The sequence below is a fragment of the Colobus angolensis genome, unplaced genomic scaffold (genome assembly GCF_000951035.1).
Source record: "Colobus angolensis palliatus isolate OR3802 unplaced genomic scaffold, Cang.pa_1.0 Scaffold10, whole genome shotgun sequence".
Taxonomy (NCBI): Eukaryota; Metazoa; Chordata; class Mammalia; order Primates; family Cercopithecidae; genus Colobus; species Colobus angolensis.
This window is the reverse complement of record NW_012110919.1, coordinates 17575595-17592305: the sequence shown is the minus strand read 5'-3', so window position 1 is coordinate 17592305 and position 16711 is coordinate 17575595. Positions and strand designations below refer to the sequence as shown.

General features: G+C 43.3%; 2 protein-coding genes across 4 annotated transcripts in view; one reads left to right on the top strand and one right to left on the bottom strand.

The window, feature by feature from the left end:
* Positions 1-7882, bottom strand: part of TCP11L2 (t-complex 11, testis-specific-like 2) — a 39696-nt gene extending 31814 nt beyond the window's left edge. For 2 of the 3 annotated variants that reach the window (XM_011935451.1, XM_011935466.1), the window contains exons 1-2: positions 7729-7882; positions 1267-1458 (exon numbers count right to left, since the gene is read on the bottom strand). In XM_011935451.1, the coding sequence (XP_011790841.1) occupies positions 1267-1423 (157 nt within the window). In that variant the 5' untranslated portion in view covers positions 1424-1458; positions 7729-7882. Of the gene's footprint in view, positions 1-1266; positions 1459-3270; positions 3360-6447; positions 6816-7728 lie in introns of those variants that run through there. The other variant, XM_011935456.1, reaches the window with a different exon arrangement.
* The window catches only part of CKAP4 (cytoskeleton-associated protein 4), a 65930-nt gene continuing 55618 nt past the window's right edge, over positions 6400-16711 (top strand). Inside the window, exon 1 of the mRNA XM_011935476.1 lies at positions 6400-6667. The gene's annotated coding sequence lies outside the window, so the exon portion shown is untranslated. The remainder of the gene's footprint in view (positions 6668-16711) is intronic.

Genomic DNA, 16711 nt, shown 5'->3' with positions numbered 1-16711 from the left:
AGGTACCCTGGTGTCAGATGTACCAACCCCACATACAGTATAAAGAGTGAGAAAAGGCACAGAAACCTGGGGTGGCTGCTGTTAATTTCTTTTGCCAGGTCTGACTCAAGATTCTCCTTAAAAATGTCTATATACTTTGGTCCAATAATCCAGTGATATCCAGAAGACTTTCCAGAAAGGCTTCATGAACTAAGATGTTCATAAAGCACTATTTGTAACAGCAAAAAAAAAAAAAAAGGAAACTAACTAAATGTCCAATGATGAATCAATGGTTAAGTTTACCGTATATTCACTTGATGAAGTAATAGGTATTCATAACACCAATGTTTCAAAAACATGTAATCATGAGTAAACGTTTTAGTTATAATACTAAGCAAGAAGAGTCCACACATATATACACACATACATCTATGTGAAGGATAAAGATACGGCAAAGCACTGCCAGCTGTCGTCTTTGGGTGATATCACAGGCAATGTTTTCTTTTCTCTATTCTTACGTATTTTCTAAGTTTTAAAAAATAAAAATGTAAAAATTTAAAATACAAATGAAGCAATCTGTAAGAAGTGGACAGTTCAGCATATTTAACATTAGTTGCTTTCTCCTGCATTTGCTTTGCCAGTTAAGGGTGTTATACTTACTAAATAAAGCGCCAATTTAAAAAAAAGGCAAACACATCTGCTTTACACATCTCTAGTTTCTACACACAAAAACGGGAAAAAGATATCTCCTTTTGCTGTGACCTCTCTTTTAACTCTTTCTCACACCCCTAATGTAGTAATTCTCCTTGTGGGTACCTTCCTGGGGTGATTTGCACAATATTTTTTGAAATCAACATGAAACCCTTTAGATTATTTCACTTCCTTCCTGACCTTTCAATGAAGACCAGTTTCCTTCAGTGTAAATCAGGAATACTCAGAAAAGACCAATTTGAATGTATCCTTGAGCGGGGATCTAAGAAGTAATCTCAAGGAATGGCTTTCTGCCATTTGGGAGAAAAGACAGACGAGGTTGAAGTCCTGCTTTATCGTCAGACCGAAGCAGATCGGAGGCAGTGATCAACATAAAAATCAGCAGGTTGTAAACTTTAGTGGCTATTTATTTCTGAGAATGTGTCCAGGAAAGCTGCAGTGCCTCTGCAGCGCTATTCTGGGGCATCTAGAAAGGAGGGGAAGTCTGTTGCTCTCAGGCATTTCTGAGTTTTCAAATCCAACACATGTCTAGAAGTAGCCCCGCCACCCTCAACCCCTGCTCCCCCATGGGCTCACAAGCAGGAGAGCTGGATTTGCTGGAGGAGTCACTTGTAAAGCTCTGCCTGGAGCACTCATAGTCACCGAGCGAAGCCATGCTTTCGGAAAACCGGGAAGAATCAGAATCGCTTGGCTGGTCCTCTCCCACACACTGCTTCTCGCCATTGAAGGGCATTTTGTGTCACTGAAGTGCGGGTAAAAAGGTAGCACCTGCACAAACAAAGAGACCCTGCATCAATGTTCTAGTTTGCTTTCTCTCTTTGCCAACATTTGATGTCCCACTGATGGCATTTCTTGTAAATGCTACCTTCTCCAGGAGGCCTTGCTTTTAGCCAAAGTGAATAGCACTCCTCTTGGGATGTCTGCAGCACATCTCCTGCATCTCCAGGTGAGTACTTAGTTCCTTGTATATTAGTCCCTTGTTATTTTCTTCCCATGGCTACTTCTGAATCTCCTTAATAAAGCAGAGATTGTGTCTTGTCCATGACCAGTGCCAAGTATATGACAAGTGTTCATTCAGTGTCAGCTAAATCAGAATCCCTGAATCTCATTTGGTAAGCTTCAACCAGAACATTTGCAAGCTGATATCACGACACGCTCACCAGCCTGGTACTGCCAAAGCCCAAGCCCTAGAGCAGAGAATTTACTGCTTAAGCCTATCTTATTAGATTTAAACGTCAAAATTCCCAGTTCCTTGTCATGCTCTTATTTGAATATCTTAAAAGTTTGTTTCCACTTGAAGTCATTTCTTTTTCCCCCAGTTATTCCCCTGTAATATAACAACTGTGCTATGCATGCTCTGCTCTTAATTTTTCTCTACTACAGTTGCCTCAAATGAGCTCTGGCTGCTTTTCCAAGTGAAAGTGAATAAGAGCTTCCAGCCATGAGAATTTATGAACTAGCTTAATAGTTTTAACTGTCCATTTCATTTTTCTACTTTAGCTGGATAGCACACTTGGTTTCTTAATTGTATTTAACAAGGCAGAAAAGTGCAAAGATTAAAATAATTGGGAGTCAGGAGTCCAGGGTTTGTGACCTGGGTTCATCATTAATGTGCCGTGTGACTTTATGCACATTTTTCTGAGAGGTTGGGCCAGTTATAAGGTTTCCCTCAGCTAGGAATATAAGATGCTCCAAACCCAGAGTTCCATGAGGCATCACTAGAAGTTCTGAGAAATTAAATGTGCTTATGCCAGGCATGCTTAATAATGTGTAACTATACTTGCAACTATACTTTCTTCCAGCAATTCACTGGAGGTAGAGTTCCTGACACAGGGGCTGCAATGGAAAATTTAAAAGCTTCAAAATGTTTAGAAACTCTTGTTTAGTGGGTATATGCCTCCACATTACAACTGGGCCTTAGTGTATCCAAGCAGAAGCCTGTATTTGAAGCCAAAATGTCCATTATTGCTCTATTAAAAAATTCTCTGTTTCCTCATACAGGCTTACGAAGAATACCTAATTCATAGGGTTGGTGTGAGATTTCAGGTACTCAATACATGCAGAGTGTTTGGAACAGTCACTGACACAGTAAACAGTATACAAATGTTTTCTATTATTTGCTTTTTCTTGTTAATATCATTGCCTCAGGACTTAAACACTCTGGAGGGAAGAACAGTTTTAGGTCAGGATAACACCATGTTCTTCAACAGACAAACAAGGCTGGTAGTTAACATGGAACAGAACTCTTGGCACTTGTTGGACAGACAAAAGCCAAGAGTGAATGGCCCATCACTGTGTGAATGTTCTTCCACGAGTTCCTTCATACCTGCTCTTAACTTTCTCGGTCTTGAGTTTCCAAGTAAGTCACCTGGGGACAAAGCTGTTTGATTCACAAGGCACTGAGGATATTTAGACTACTTTAAAAATTTTGGATTCTCCCTTAGACTGATGATCATGAAACCAGGCTGTTTCTTTAAGAAAGGTAATACTCCTTATGCAAACTTAGATCTACCTAACTTTTGCCACTGCAACTCACAAATAAATCAAACAACTTTTCAGAAACATCACATCTCATCATACCTGGAGAATTTAATCACTGGTCAAAGGTAAAGTCAACAGAAAAGACTGAAGATGACTCCAAGCAAAGCCTCCAACACGATAGCAGGTCACTATTCAAAGAAAATTAAGTACTGTCATATTCACATTTTTTATTGTATTAGTCCATCACTTTGTGATAATAAATACAATATTATGTCATTTCTTCTGAGACCAATCACTGGAATGCAGCAAGCATTCAAATATTTATTGTTGAATAAATGAATGGTAGTAAGACTACTGACATTCAAGGGGTGTGAATAGGTACAAGGACTTGTAGGGGCCAGTGCTGTATTTCACTATAGAGAGAGAGGAGATTGGTTTTTAATTTGCTTGTGATCCCTCAGCTTCTGTCCAGCTTTACTTCCTTATTTCCTTTCTGCAGCAACTCTATCTGCAAATAGTTCTGCACTGGTTCAGGATTGCAAAGATACACTGATGATAATACACGTCACTGAAGTCGTTAAGAACATTGCCTCTGGAGCTAGGTGGACTGGGTTCTCAATCCTGGCTCCTCTTGATTATTTACTGACTAGAAACAGAGAACTTACCATTTGTAAAATGGGGACAATAATAGTATCCACCTTGTAGAAGTGTTGTGAAGATTAACTGAAATAGTATCTGTCAAGTGCTTAAGCTCCTAGTAAGTGCCTGATGGATGTCAACTATTATTTTATTCTTACAAAAGAAGTTACAAGTTCCGAAAATGTAATGTCATAAAAAACAAAGAAAGGTTGAGAATATGTTCCAGATGAAAAAAAAGAAAAAAAAAAAACAAAACACTTGATAACTGAGTACAATAGGTGATCCTAGAGTGGATCCAGTACTGAAGCAAAAATGCTGTAAAGGACAGTGTTGGTCAATCAATAACACTGTTAACAATATTTGAATCTATTGTCTATTGTCCAATGTTAAATATACTGAAGTTGAAATGTACTGTGCTTTTCTATTTAGGAATAAAGGGCCATGACATAATACAACTTTTTCTCAAATGACTCAAATGAAAGAGAAAGAGAAAAAATAATAAAGCACATAGGGCAAAATGTTAATAGGTGCATCTGAGTAAAAAGTACACAACAGGGTATTCCTTGTATTATTCTCACAACTTTATCTGTAAGTTTGAAAGTATTTCCAAAAAAAAGATTAAAAGAGAAGATGATGGGCTGAACTGAAACTTCAAGATTCAAATTCAGAACAGTCCAACCTCTTGCAGTTTTGAGATTTTGATTGTGCCCACCGCTGTGATAGCTTAAATACCACTCTATTACAAGAACTCTTCTAGACAGTCAAACTTGTCCTGCTGTCCTTCTTGAACAGTGCCTAAAGAATAAAACAGGAAATAGGCCAGAGCCCTCCAGAAGAGGCAAAACAGATAATCTTTTTTAAGAGTTCATCCCTAGGTGGGTTCCCTTTTCCTAAGTCTCTGGGCCATGGTTTACGACCCTCTGTGATCTTAACTCTGCCCACCTCATTCTGTAGTGCTCTCCCACTAACCCCTCATGATCTTCTTTGGGTTCCTCAGACACGCCAAACTTCCTATTTCAGGGCACTCACACCTGCTGTTCTCTCCCCCTGAAATGTTCCTCTCCCTGATCTCCTTGTGGTTGGCTCCCCGTTGTCATTCAGATTTGAAATTTAATGTCACCAACTTCGAAGTAACCTTCCCTGATAGCTACACTCACTGCATCTAAATGAGCCAGCTAGAGCTTAGGACACTGCCTGGGCTAGAGCAGGAGCTCAATGAATATAGTTGCATGAACTAATTATGCCACACTCCTATTCATAAGACACCTTGAGTTTTCCTTCTTTTCTGCCTCACTCACATTACTCATATTCCCATTATGCAGTCACTTACAGTACTACACTTGTGTGCATATCTGTCTCCCACTAGATTTTAAGCTGCTGGTGGAAGCTGTGACTCTCCTCTCCAATTCCCAGTGCCTACTTCAATGTATCTGCAAGACACCGAAAATTCAAACTAGCAAAGACCCAGAGTTCCAGGAGCTTAAAGAAACTCATGTGTAGCAAATAATAACAATTACAGCTAACAGTCACTGAGTGCCTATTACTACCTCAAAAATAAGCAATCAGTAACTGCTCTATGGTAAGTTCTTTATATATTTTATCTCCTTGAATCCTCATTATAACCTTGTTAGCTAAGGTATCATTATTATCCCAAATATTATCCCAATTTTATCATAAGATCCTGAGGCCCAGAGAGGTTGCATTACTTGCCCAGTGGTTCACAGCAGTGTAGAGGCACAACTCAAATCCAGGAAGCAGATCCCTGAAACCCATGCATGCTCTCTACCGCTCCAGGATGGCTGGAGAAAATTTGGTGTGCTGCTCATTCTTTCCACTCCCACTGCCAAATCGATCTACCCATCACCATGTGGACCCTTGCACACGTGGTAGCAAGCTGATCTTATCCTGGTATGGCTGCTCAAGTGCCATTCTGTGAAGGGCATCACTGAAGGAGTTCGTCACCCAAAACAATTCTCCACCACCCCGCTACAGTGATAGAAAATCTTCTAGGAGGGAGTCATTCTTTATGTACCACAAAATCCCTAGTTAAACCCCACATGTTAGCAAAAAGGTTAACTGCTTACAGTCATAAACATTTTGGAGTGAAATATTCAGATTACCCAGCAGGGCCTTGAGGAATGGAACCCATCCAGTTAAGGTTAGCTCACGCACAAAAAGAAACTGCAAGAAACATCTACTGGGTACCAACCTTTAAGACCAGATCAAGGTCAGATGCAAGGACAAGCCTTCGCATATGTGTAGTAAAGGGAAGGGAGTCAGAGGACTAAGTCTGGGCTCTGAAGAAAAAAGTTGCAGATGATGTGAAAAATTTCCATCTTCTGCAAAATGCTGCTTTAGAATCAGTCTCAAATAGCAGTGCTAAAGTTATTCATCCACAGCAAAGCAAAAACCATGGAGCAGAGGGATAGGGGCCTACACCATTCATCCAGACAATACTGGTCTTCATCAAGTTAGAACCAACAAAGAGCTAGATAAAAGTCAACAAGCCAGTCACTGTCTACAAAGCAGATGTTCACGTTACACATGGCATTACAGCATCAGGGAGAAGGATTCCTAGGCACTTTTCATATTCGAAAGCACTCCTCCCACACTTGCTGGTCTGTTTTCTGTTAATACCTGCGCTTCCCCCTCTGGGGCCCTCAACCTCTCACAAAATGGCATTGAAGCTGCTTCCACACATGACTGGGTATCTTCGGCCCTGGGCCTCTTCAAATCAGGCAACTTCCACTGGCTGTCAGGGTGATGCATGAAATCCCTAGAGAAGAGAGGAAAAGGACCACAGAAGGGAGCCTCCTCAAGTGGGAACCACTGAGATAAACTCATTATCCGTTGGCAGGTAAGAACAGCAAGGTCCCTGATTGGGCTGGTGACCATGGGTGCTGAGACGCCCACTGGGGACAAGGACAACTTGTTCAGTTTCTTCACAGTTAAGGTAGCAGGACAACCATCTAAGATTTTCCCAAACTGCAGTCATTTGAGTACCACTCTTTATGACTATTTCTACATCTCCCTCCTTACCTATACTATAATTTACTAACCGTGTCTCTTTATCTTAGCTAGATTTTTGCATTTAAATGTATTTATTTTAAAAGGAAACTCTGTCATTGTGAAACTGCTTACTTAATGGAACAGATTTTCTTAATAGTAACGAAAACAAGTAGCTATGTTCATCCATGTGCCACCTTAAATCATTGCTATTACCCCCACTGGTGTCACCTACAGTAGCAGTTTTGGGAAGCACAAGCAACCCCTGAGGGTTCAGCGTTCCAGCCCAGGCCCAATCGGCATTTCTCCACCTCTTCCCCTTAACCAAAGGTCCCGGCAAGGGGACGCAGCAGCAGTCTGCACGACCTCGCCCACGTCCTCTGGCCGCCCCTCCCCTCCAGCAGCACCACGTTTCCTGTCAAAACAAACCCTTGGGGGAGGGGACGGCGGAGGCAGAGCCGAGTGCCGGGGAAACCACGGCAACAAGCTCCAAACACACGCTGCCGGGCCCGCCCGGCCTCTACGCTGGCTCAGTTCCCCACTCCAGCCCGGCCGAGGGGTGCGGGGGAAGGGGGTGCCTGATGGCGGGATGCCGCTGGTACCTGTCCAGCAGGATTTAAACAGCGGCGAAGCGGCCTCCAGGACCCGAAGTCTGTCCACCCCGACACGCAGGGCGGCCACTCGGTGCCCCGCTCCCCGCTCCCACGCGGGACGGCAGTTCGAGGTCAAACAAGGGGACGTGGAGTGGTGAGACAAGAACTAGGAGACGAGCTTGATGGCCCCTGCCCCGCCGTCCCAGCATGGAGTTCCGAGATAGGGCGGAGGAGCCTTCGGGCTGCAGCAGTGTCCCCTCCGTTGGCCCCGGCCGGTCACCTCCGAGCCGGCAACGCCTTCCCCGTGAAGGATACGCACCGGGTCCAGCACGTAGACAAGAGGAGAACGGCGACGGAGTGATCCCGCGTGAGGGCTCTCTGGGCGTCCCCTCACCGAGCACAGCACTATCACCTCGAAAACTCACCAGTCCAACAACCCCCCCCCAACCCCAGCTTCCCCGCCGCAACGCGGTATTTAAAGGGCCCTGAGGGACTCTAGGGAGGCAGCCACGGCGCGGCCATCACAAAACCGGATAGCGAGGGGACGACGGCGCGACGGGGCAAGGGGATCCAGGGCCCTTCAGACTCCGATAGCCGAGCGCTCACAGACTGAACCTATTAGAGAAACAGTCTTCGTCATGTTTAAACCAGAGAGGCCGAGGACAGCTCGGATGGGAGGGTGTTTCGGATGCGAGACGGCACGGTCACCCCGCGCGGCAAGTGGTGCGGTCCGGGCTGTTGGGGGCGGGGAGAGGAGTGTTTACGGAACTGAGGCCGCCGCACCGACGGGAGCGCCGGGCTTTGGGGGCGGGGCTTGACGGTGCACTGGGGCGGGGCCGTGCGGGGGTGCTGGGGTAGGGGGGCCGAGCAGGGGCTCTGGGGGCGGGGCGAAGCCGCCGGCCGAACCTCCCGCGGAGCGCGGAACGGATCCCCTGGGCTTCCGGGGGCACCGGCGTGGACTGCACTGCGAGCTCCCAGCCGCGCGTGGAACACTGAGTGCCCGTACACCCCTGTCTAGACGGGGCGATCCAAACTGGGTGCCCACGACAACACTGTCCACACTTACAGAGACAACCCAACTAACAACGCTGCTGCTGGGCTTTCCCACGGACGTCAGCGACTAACCGCGTCATCTCCAGTTGCGTCTACACCTCCACATAAACACGGGTTCAGATTTGCACCTGCACGGGACTATTAGCTCCTGGGAGTCACACCCATCCAGGGCCTCTGAAGACTTGGTGTGCGTGCAAAAGATAAAGCGTCTTACTTCCTCTGGGGTTCTTGGCAGCACCTATCTCCTGGAGAAATTTCGACCTTGGTTGATGTAAATAACCAGTCCCAGGAGGGCTCTGTGCCATCTGGCCTGCTGCTCAGCTCCCGCTGTGGGCGTGCTTGAGGGTGTAGAGAAACAAGCTTCCCCCAACTGCTCACATCAAAACCATGCCCTCTGCCAGGTGTAAATCGGTGCTGTATTACTTGGGAAATAGTTTCATACAGGAACTACTTACCTAAAGTTTGTATAGACTAAAGTATTTCTGTTTAGTGCCGAAATTATGTCTGGATTATGGAGGCAAATTGGCCACCACCGTTCAAAAACAACAACAGCAAAAACAACAACAAACAACAGGCAACATTTTAAAGCAGGGTAGAAAGTCAGTTGTTTAGTGGTTACAACACAGACCTCTCTGTGGTTCCAGTCCTGGCTCTGACATTCACTATCATGAGATCGTGGTCTCTGGGGATAACAATGATAGCTATTTCATTGGGTTATTGTGAGGATAAAGTGAAATAAAGCTTGTGAAGTGCTTAGCTGGGTACACAATAAGCACTCAGTAAGTATTAGCTATTGAAACTATTTGGCAAACCACTGTGGCCAAACTTAGCTGGTGATCTGTATAAATTTGTATCTGTGCCTCCTTTTGCCACTTTCCTCTCTTCTCCTAAAATATACAACCTAATAATACAGGTTCAGAGATTAAATAGAAGGTGCTGTCCCCACCGGAGTTCTTCCCTACAAACATGCCCTTGTTTATGTCATTTGTTGGATAATCAGGATGACAGAAGCCTCCAATTTCAATTCTTGCCAAATGACAACCACCACACAACTGCCATCACCACCTTAAAAACTCCACAATAGAAAGATGAACACCCAAATCCCCCAAACTTCCGGTAACTCTGTGACAATGACACATGGCAACATTACTTCCTTTGTTAGCTTTGTAAGGATTTAAGTATTGTTTTGTGCTATGACATAAGTTGGAGCAGGTGACCATGAGTCAGGGTAGTTGTCCCTTATACCTGAGTGACCAGCTGCCTGACCCTAGGCATGACACTTCTTTTAAAGTTCAGATACGTAGCTCTCAAAGCCACCAGGAAGCAGCTTTTGTCAAAACAAATTTCAACATGTGCTGGGGTACAAGCCTTGATGTGGAAGTGGTGGGGGTAACATCAGAAACCCAAGCTGAGATAAGAAATGATGCTGGAAATACTATCTTCTGTTACTTTAATGTTCAATAACTTGCTATCTGAAAACCCTTTGGTGAATTACCTGACCAACTGCCCTTGGCCTGACTGTGTATAAAAGCACTTTGGGCCAGGTGCGGTGGCTCAGGCCTGTAATCCAAGCACTTTGGGAGGCCGAGGCGGGTGGATCACAAGGTCAGGAGATGAACCATCCTGGCTAACATGGTGAAATCCCGTCTCTACTAAAAATACAAAAAATTAGCTGGGCGTGGTGGCATGCGCCTGTAATCCCAGCTACTGTGGAGGCTGAGGCAGAAGAATCGTTTGAACTTGGGAGGTGGAGATTGCAGTGAGCCAAGATCACGCCACTGCACTCCAGCCTGGGCGACAGTGCAAGACTCCATTTCAAAACAAAAACAACACTTTGAAAAAATGGAGTGCTGTAAAATATAAAGCAGTTCCCTCAAAAATGAGCCTTATATCACATTGTTGCTCAGAGGGCTCAGACAGTCATAACATAAAATCTTCCCTGCTCAGGTTATGTTCATGACTTTCTGAGAAAAAACAAACAGACAAACAAACAAACAAACAAAAAACCCAAAGTCTGAAAATGCAACCTCTTTAGCAAGTAAAACAAGTAGCATTTTATTTGAAAAGACATATTATTACACATGGTTTTTCCAACTTACCTTTTTTGAACCACTTGGAGAACTGACAGTAATACAGTTTGTTTTCTCCCTATAAATTACACGGTAGACCAAATGTGGTCTATCACTCTTGGCAAAAGACTAAGGACAGATCAAAATTTTTGTTCGATGAAGAAATAGAAATACTCATTTTCTTTTTACACATCTGAAATCTGAGTTTTAAATTATAATAAATCATGGCCAAAAATCCAAAGATGTACTTACAGTTGGATTTGCAACCTCTCAGCCTTGTCACTTTTCTAGTGGAGTTGCATCTTGTACTGATTTAATGTAATGCAAATTTAGCTATACAGGACTCATCTAGGACAGAATATGAGGAACGCAAGAGAATAACTGAATTACTTCCAGTGATCTTGTCCGCTATTTCTCTCCATGGGAGTTTGAGGCTTCTCTTCCTGTGTTGATCAGAGTTTCTGAGCTTCTCATTATGTTCCAAACTTCTTTCCCATGGCTGGCTTCATGGGCGTGCAGTCTGGGCAGTCGCACAAGGTCCCACCCTTGGAAGAGCCCTGTGCTTGGTTTAACACTTTGCTGCTGTTATGTTGAGATTCTTAATATTGTGCTTTTTGAAAGAGGGGCCTTGCATTTTCATTTTGCACTGGACCTGGCAAATTGTATAACTGGTCCTGATCTCCCCACACAGAATATGAGTCTAGTGGTTAAAGACACTTATATTCCTGCCCCTAAGTGCCGATCAATTATTTCAACCAGTGCTCAGTCGAAGAAACTTATGTCTGTTTCAATGCTGGAAGAAAAGAAATAGCCCCAAACAAACAAAAACAACAAAAACTTGGTGTATCCTAGGTCTTATGGCTCATTAAAAAATTTTCAAGAGTAATTTTCACTGCACTTTGACCTCATGGTCTTCCTTAAGAGCCTAATCCCTCATGTAAGATGTGAGTCCATTGTAATTGAAAAAACAAAATAAAACAAAAAAATGGGCCGGGCATGGTGGCTTATGCCTGTAATCTCAGCACTTTGGGAGGCTGAGGTGGGTGGATCACCTGAAATCATGAGTTCGAGACCAGTCTGACCAACATGGTGAAACCCCGTCTCTACTAAATACAAAAAATTAGCCAGGCATGGTGGTGCATACCTGTAATCCCAACTACTTGGGAGGCTGAGGCAGGAAAATCACTAGAACCTGGAGGCAGAAGTTGCAGTGAGCCGAGATTGTGCCATTGCACTCCAGCCTGGGCAACAAGAGTGAAACTCAGTCTCAAAAATAATGGCTGGGCATGGTGGTTCACATCTGTAATCCCAGCAGTTTGGGAGGCCGAGGCAGGAGGATCACTTGAGGTCAGGAGTTTGAGACCAGCCTGACCAACATGGCAAAACCTTGTCTCTACTAAAAATACAAAAAGTTAGTTGGGCATGGTGGCACACACCTGTAATCCCAGCTACTTGAGAGGCTGAGGCAGGAGAATTGCTTGAACCTGGGAGGCGGAGGTTGCAGTGAGCTGAGATTGCACCACTGCACTCTAGCCTGGGCAACAGAGTGAGATTTTGTCTCAAAAAAAATTAAAAACTAAAAATTAAATTAATTTTTTTTAAAAGGAATCCCACTTTTTTCTCTCCCCTGTCCATCTTCAGGTGCTACAGAAAGGCCAAAAATCAGTGAGGAGGAAAATACAATAGAAAGCAAAAAGAAGAAAATGAATTTAGCTAATACACATACTAGAGAATAAGGCCCTGAATGTTCAAAAATTAACTGCATACCTCCTACTCAGTTCTACTGTGAGCTCTAAAAATAAGGTCTATTAAAAAAAATTAACCACATCTTTTAGGCAAATTTTTTTGTTCTATATACTTTTATTTGGAAGATAAGGTAGATCTAGGCAATCAACCAGTTTTGACTATTAACTGATGCTTGAACAATTTTCCAAAGCACCAAAACCAGTTTTCTTTTGACTTCACTGAACCGAATTAGTAAAAATTTAGCAGTTATTTCTCATTTCAATTGCCTGTACCTTCACATTTAGGCACTGCCCAGTCCCTGACCCTGTCACATACTAAAAAGACAAATATTCTTAGTAATCCCTACATCCCTCCCTGGGCCCCTTCCTCTTACCTGGGCACCACTGTTGTCCCCTGGGAAGCAGAAAGAGAATGAGAACAAGCAGTGAAGACAACTCTGGGGCAGGAAGTGGGAGGGGCCAAAGAGAGTTGAAGCTCAAAGGAGCACCTATGGGAGGCCAAACAGGTGATGGCTCAGACTTCAGGTGCTACAGAAGTAGCACCTGACCAAGCCAGTTACTCTCTTTAGCCCACCTCCAGGCCAGCAGGCAATCAACCATTTTCTAAATGATTGCTTTGCTAAAGTGTTCATGGATGAACACTTAGGCCCTCAGTTTTAAAATAAAATGAAATAGCCAAATGGGCATGAGGAAGAGCTACTAAAATAAGATGCAATCTCCAGAAGACATAAAGGAAGGATTAAGAAATGTGACTCTTTAAATACACGTTTCAACATGAAAACATGAGTTGCGGAACACTGATTATGGAGTGACACGATTTATGCTAGCGAGAGCTTACACTAGAGACAGCACATATGCATTGTGCATATATGAAATACATAGAAATGGACTAAAAAGAAACCGAACTGTTTAGGAGGCTACTTAGGCAAGTTAGTTCCTCGTTTATTCCATATTCATTCAAACAGCTTGTTTCTTTTGCAATGAGAATGTCATTCATATATTACCAGTCTATTTCACACTGCCATACAATGCAACTACTCTTATCATTGTATGTCCTCCTAAATATACGTTAGTGAAGATAGGCTATGATACTGCACAATAAGCAAATTTCCCATCTCTTTTTTATTCATATTTAAGAAAGCCATGACAACAAATGGAGCTTTTCATATAAAGTATATAAAAGAACAGATTTTCAAAAAGTCCCTCACTATGATATGTCAAAATTATTAATGCTGGGTGGGGGAATATTGATCCTTTTTAAGTTCTTTTCCTCAAGCCTTATTCTTCCATAGCCAAAGTGCATGCTTTCATTTTAAACATGTTTTTGCCCCAAACTCTGACCTATAAAACCTTCCCTTTCTTTGATGATAAACTGGACAAATGTCCTTTCTCAAAGTGATATGGGACTTAAATAATTACACTACCTTTTCTGTTGTTTTTTTTTTTGAGGCAGAATCTCACTCGGTCAGCCAGATTGCAGTTCAGTGGCATGATCTCGGGTCACTGCAACCTCTGCCTCCCGAGCTCAAGTGATTCTCTTGCCTCAGCCTCCTGAGTGGCTGGAATCACAGATGTGTGCCATCACACCTGGCTAACATTTTGTATTTTTAGTAGAGATGGGGTTTCACCATGTTGGCCAGGCTGGTCTCGAACTCCTGACCTCAAGTGATCTGCACCTTGGCCTCCCAAAGTGCTGGGATTACAGGCATGAGCCACCACATTCAGCCATACCTTTTGAAGATAAAAAATTGAGAGCTCTGAACATTCAGATGCCTGTACAGTAGCTTTTACCTGAGTTCCTGGGCATTCTACAGGAAGGTCGTATACTAGGGCACTAAGGGTTTATGTTGACTAAAGAGATACTCAGCAGTGACTCACTCAGTTGGCAGGTCAATAATAGAAACCAGAAGAACTCACTTCATGGCTTCTCTCCACAAATACACACATACACACGTGCAATGTCACATGCAAAGTATTACCCATTGGCATAATTATCTAATTTCCATAACAACATGTCAACAAGCATACCAGCTCTGTACCAACTAAGTGCCCAAAGTATTTATAATCACATTCCATTACTCTTGAAGGGTGCCTGGACCAGATACTGGGGTGGCTGTGCCTTCCAGAAAGCAAGAATGGAATGCTGCTTTATACAAAAATATGAAGCTGTTTACATAGATATACATTCACCATACACACACACACACACACACACACACACACACACACACACACGAAACGTTTCTGGCCAATTCCCTCAGAGGGATCCCAGGCCATGCCATTATTTATGGTACATGTACATCTGCACGTACATTATCAGTAAGTTCCTGTAAAGCTCAGTATAGGCCAGGAGCAGTGGCTCATTCCTACACTCCCAGCGTTTTGGGAGGCCAAGATGGGCGGATCACCTGAGGTCAGGAGTTTAAGACCAGCCTGGTCAACATGGTGAAATCCCATCTCTATTAAAAATACAAAAAATTAGCCAGGCATGGTGGCACACTCCTGTAGTCCCAGCTACTCGGGAGGTTGAGGCAGGAGAATCAGTTGAACCCGGGAGGCAGAGGCTGCAGTGAGCCAAGGTTGCACCACTACACTTTGGCCTGGGCAACAGAGTGAAACTCAGTCTCAAAAAAAAAGCTCGGTATAATTATACAAATAAATTTTAATGCTCAAGCTGAGTTCTTTATTTAAAGGAAAACCTCTGTGATTATACATGGACATTTAAAAAAAAATGGCTTTTTAAAAGTTACAGGCATTACATAGATCAAAATTTTCAAAGAATCAACTGAGGTACAAAATAATTGTATATAATGAGGACATGTGGTATGGTGGAAAGAGGGTGGGCTTTGGGTTCAGACAGACCAGAGGGTTGACAACCGAGTTTCACCACTCATTATACATATGTCCTTATCCCTACAGGTATAAAATGGGGATAATAATGTTGTGGGGGCCATTTGTCATTTTGGTGATCCAGCTTCCCAAATGGTAAATTGTTATTTATTATAGAAGCCAGAGAGGGGATGATATGCTAATCTCATTCATACTTTACTGCTGGAGCTGGAAAGGCGTTCTGTCTTCCCAGACCCCAGCGGCTGTAGCATGGGCATGGGACCTACGCATGTTCTATCAGATGCTGACCACCACAGGTAGGTAAGAGTGATTCACAGAGCTACAGTGGTGGTGCCCGATGCTGATGACACCAGCTGTGGCATCCTTAGCATGGTCTTAGGTATACTTGGCTTCCTTTAGTTCTTTCCCAAGCTTGGTTCTTCAGTCTAAAATATGTTAGAGTCACTCACTAGCTACTTCCATGAGCTACCAAGACCCTCTGGTCTCAGTTCCATGAGCTAAGAAGACCCTTCTGGTCTAGTCAGACTAGGGTGTATTATTTGCCACTAAGAACCTTGCCTAGAACAAATACCCCAAAACTCGTGGGAGAATTAAAAGGAATAATGTATATGAAGAGTTGAGCAGAGTGCCAGGGACATTGTATGGATCAGTAAACTGTAACTACTGTTATTATACTAGTTATTTTAATGATTTAATATTTACAGCTTCGACAGGTCCTAGGCAACTTAAAGGTCTGTGACATGTGATAATTTAAAATTCTGCCAAGGAGCAAATTTGAATCCAATAAGTTAGTGGTACGAGAGTCATTTATTTAGCTAACAAGTGAGCCTAACACATCACCCAGTATTTATATATCAATATGAGGATTACTATTCTCCACTCATTAGGCCAGTAAGTCAGGATCCATTCAGGAAAATAATATAACATTATATAGTGTTAAGAACAATGATCCAAAAACTTGGATAATTATCCATACGTTATCCGAAGGCTTGGAAATAGGCAAAAGGGACTGATAGATGTCCTTTTAGTAGGGTTCTGTGTAGTGCTGTGTAGTAGCAGACTCGTGCAAGGATTCATGCATTATCTAGGACTGTGTACCTTTGTTGGACTTACTACTCATTATTGGTTCGGATATTTCAGAACTTTGTAAAGGCAAATGTTACTTTATTAAAAACTGATAACAAAGGCCCCATGTAGTGGCTCATGCCTGTCATCCCAGCACTTTGAGAGGCCAAGATGGGCAGATTGCTTGAGGCTAGGAGTTGGCAACCAGCCTGGGTAACATAGAGAGATCCTGTATCTACAAAAAAAATACAAAAATTAGCTGGGCATGGTGGCATGTGGCTGTAGTCCCAGCTAATTAGGAGGCTAGAGCGGGAGGGTCCCTTGAGCCCAGGAGTTCGAGGCTACGGTGAGCTATCATCATGGCACCTGACTTTAGCCTGGGTGACAGAGACAGTGGGTCAAAAAACCAAAACCCAAAACCCAAAACATAACAAAACACCAAAAAATTGATAGCAGTGCCAATTATTCTTGTCCATTTCTAATACAAGTAAAATCATTTCTGTTGTATCGAAAAGAAAAA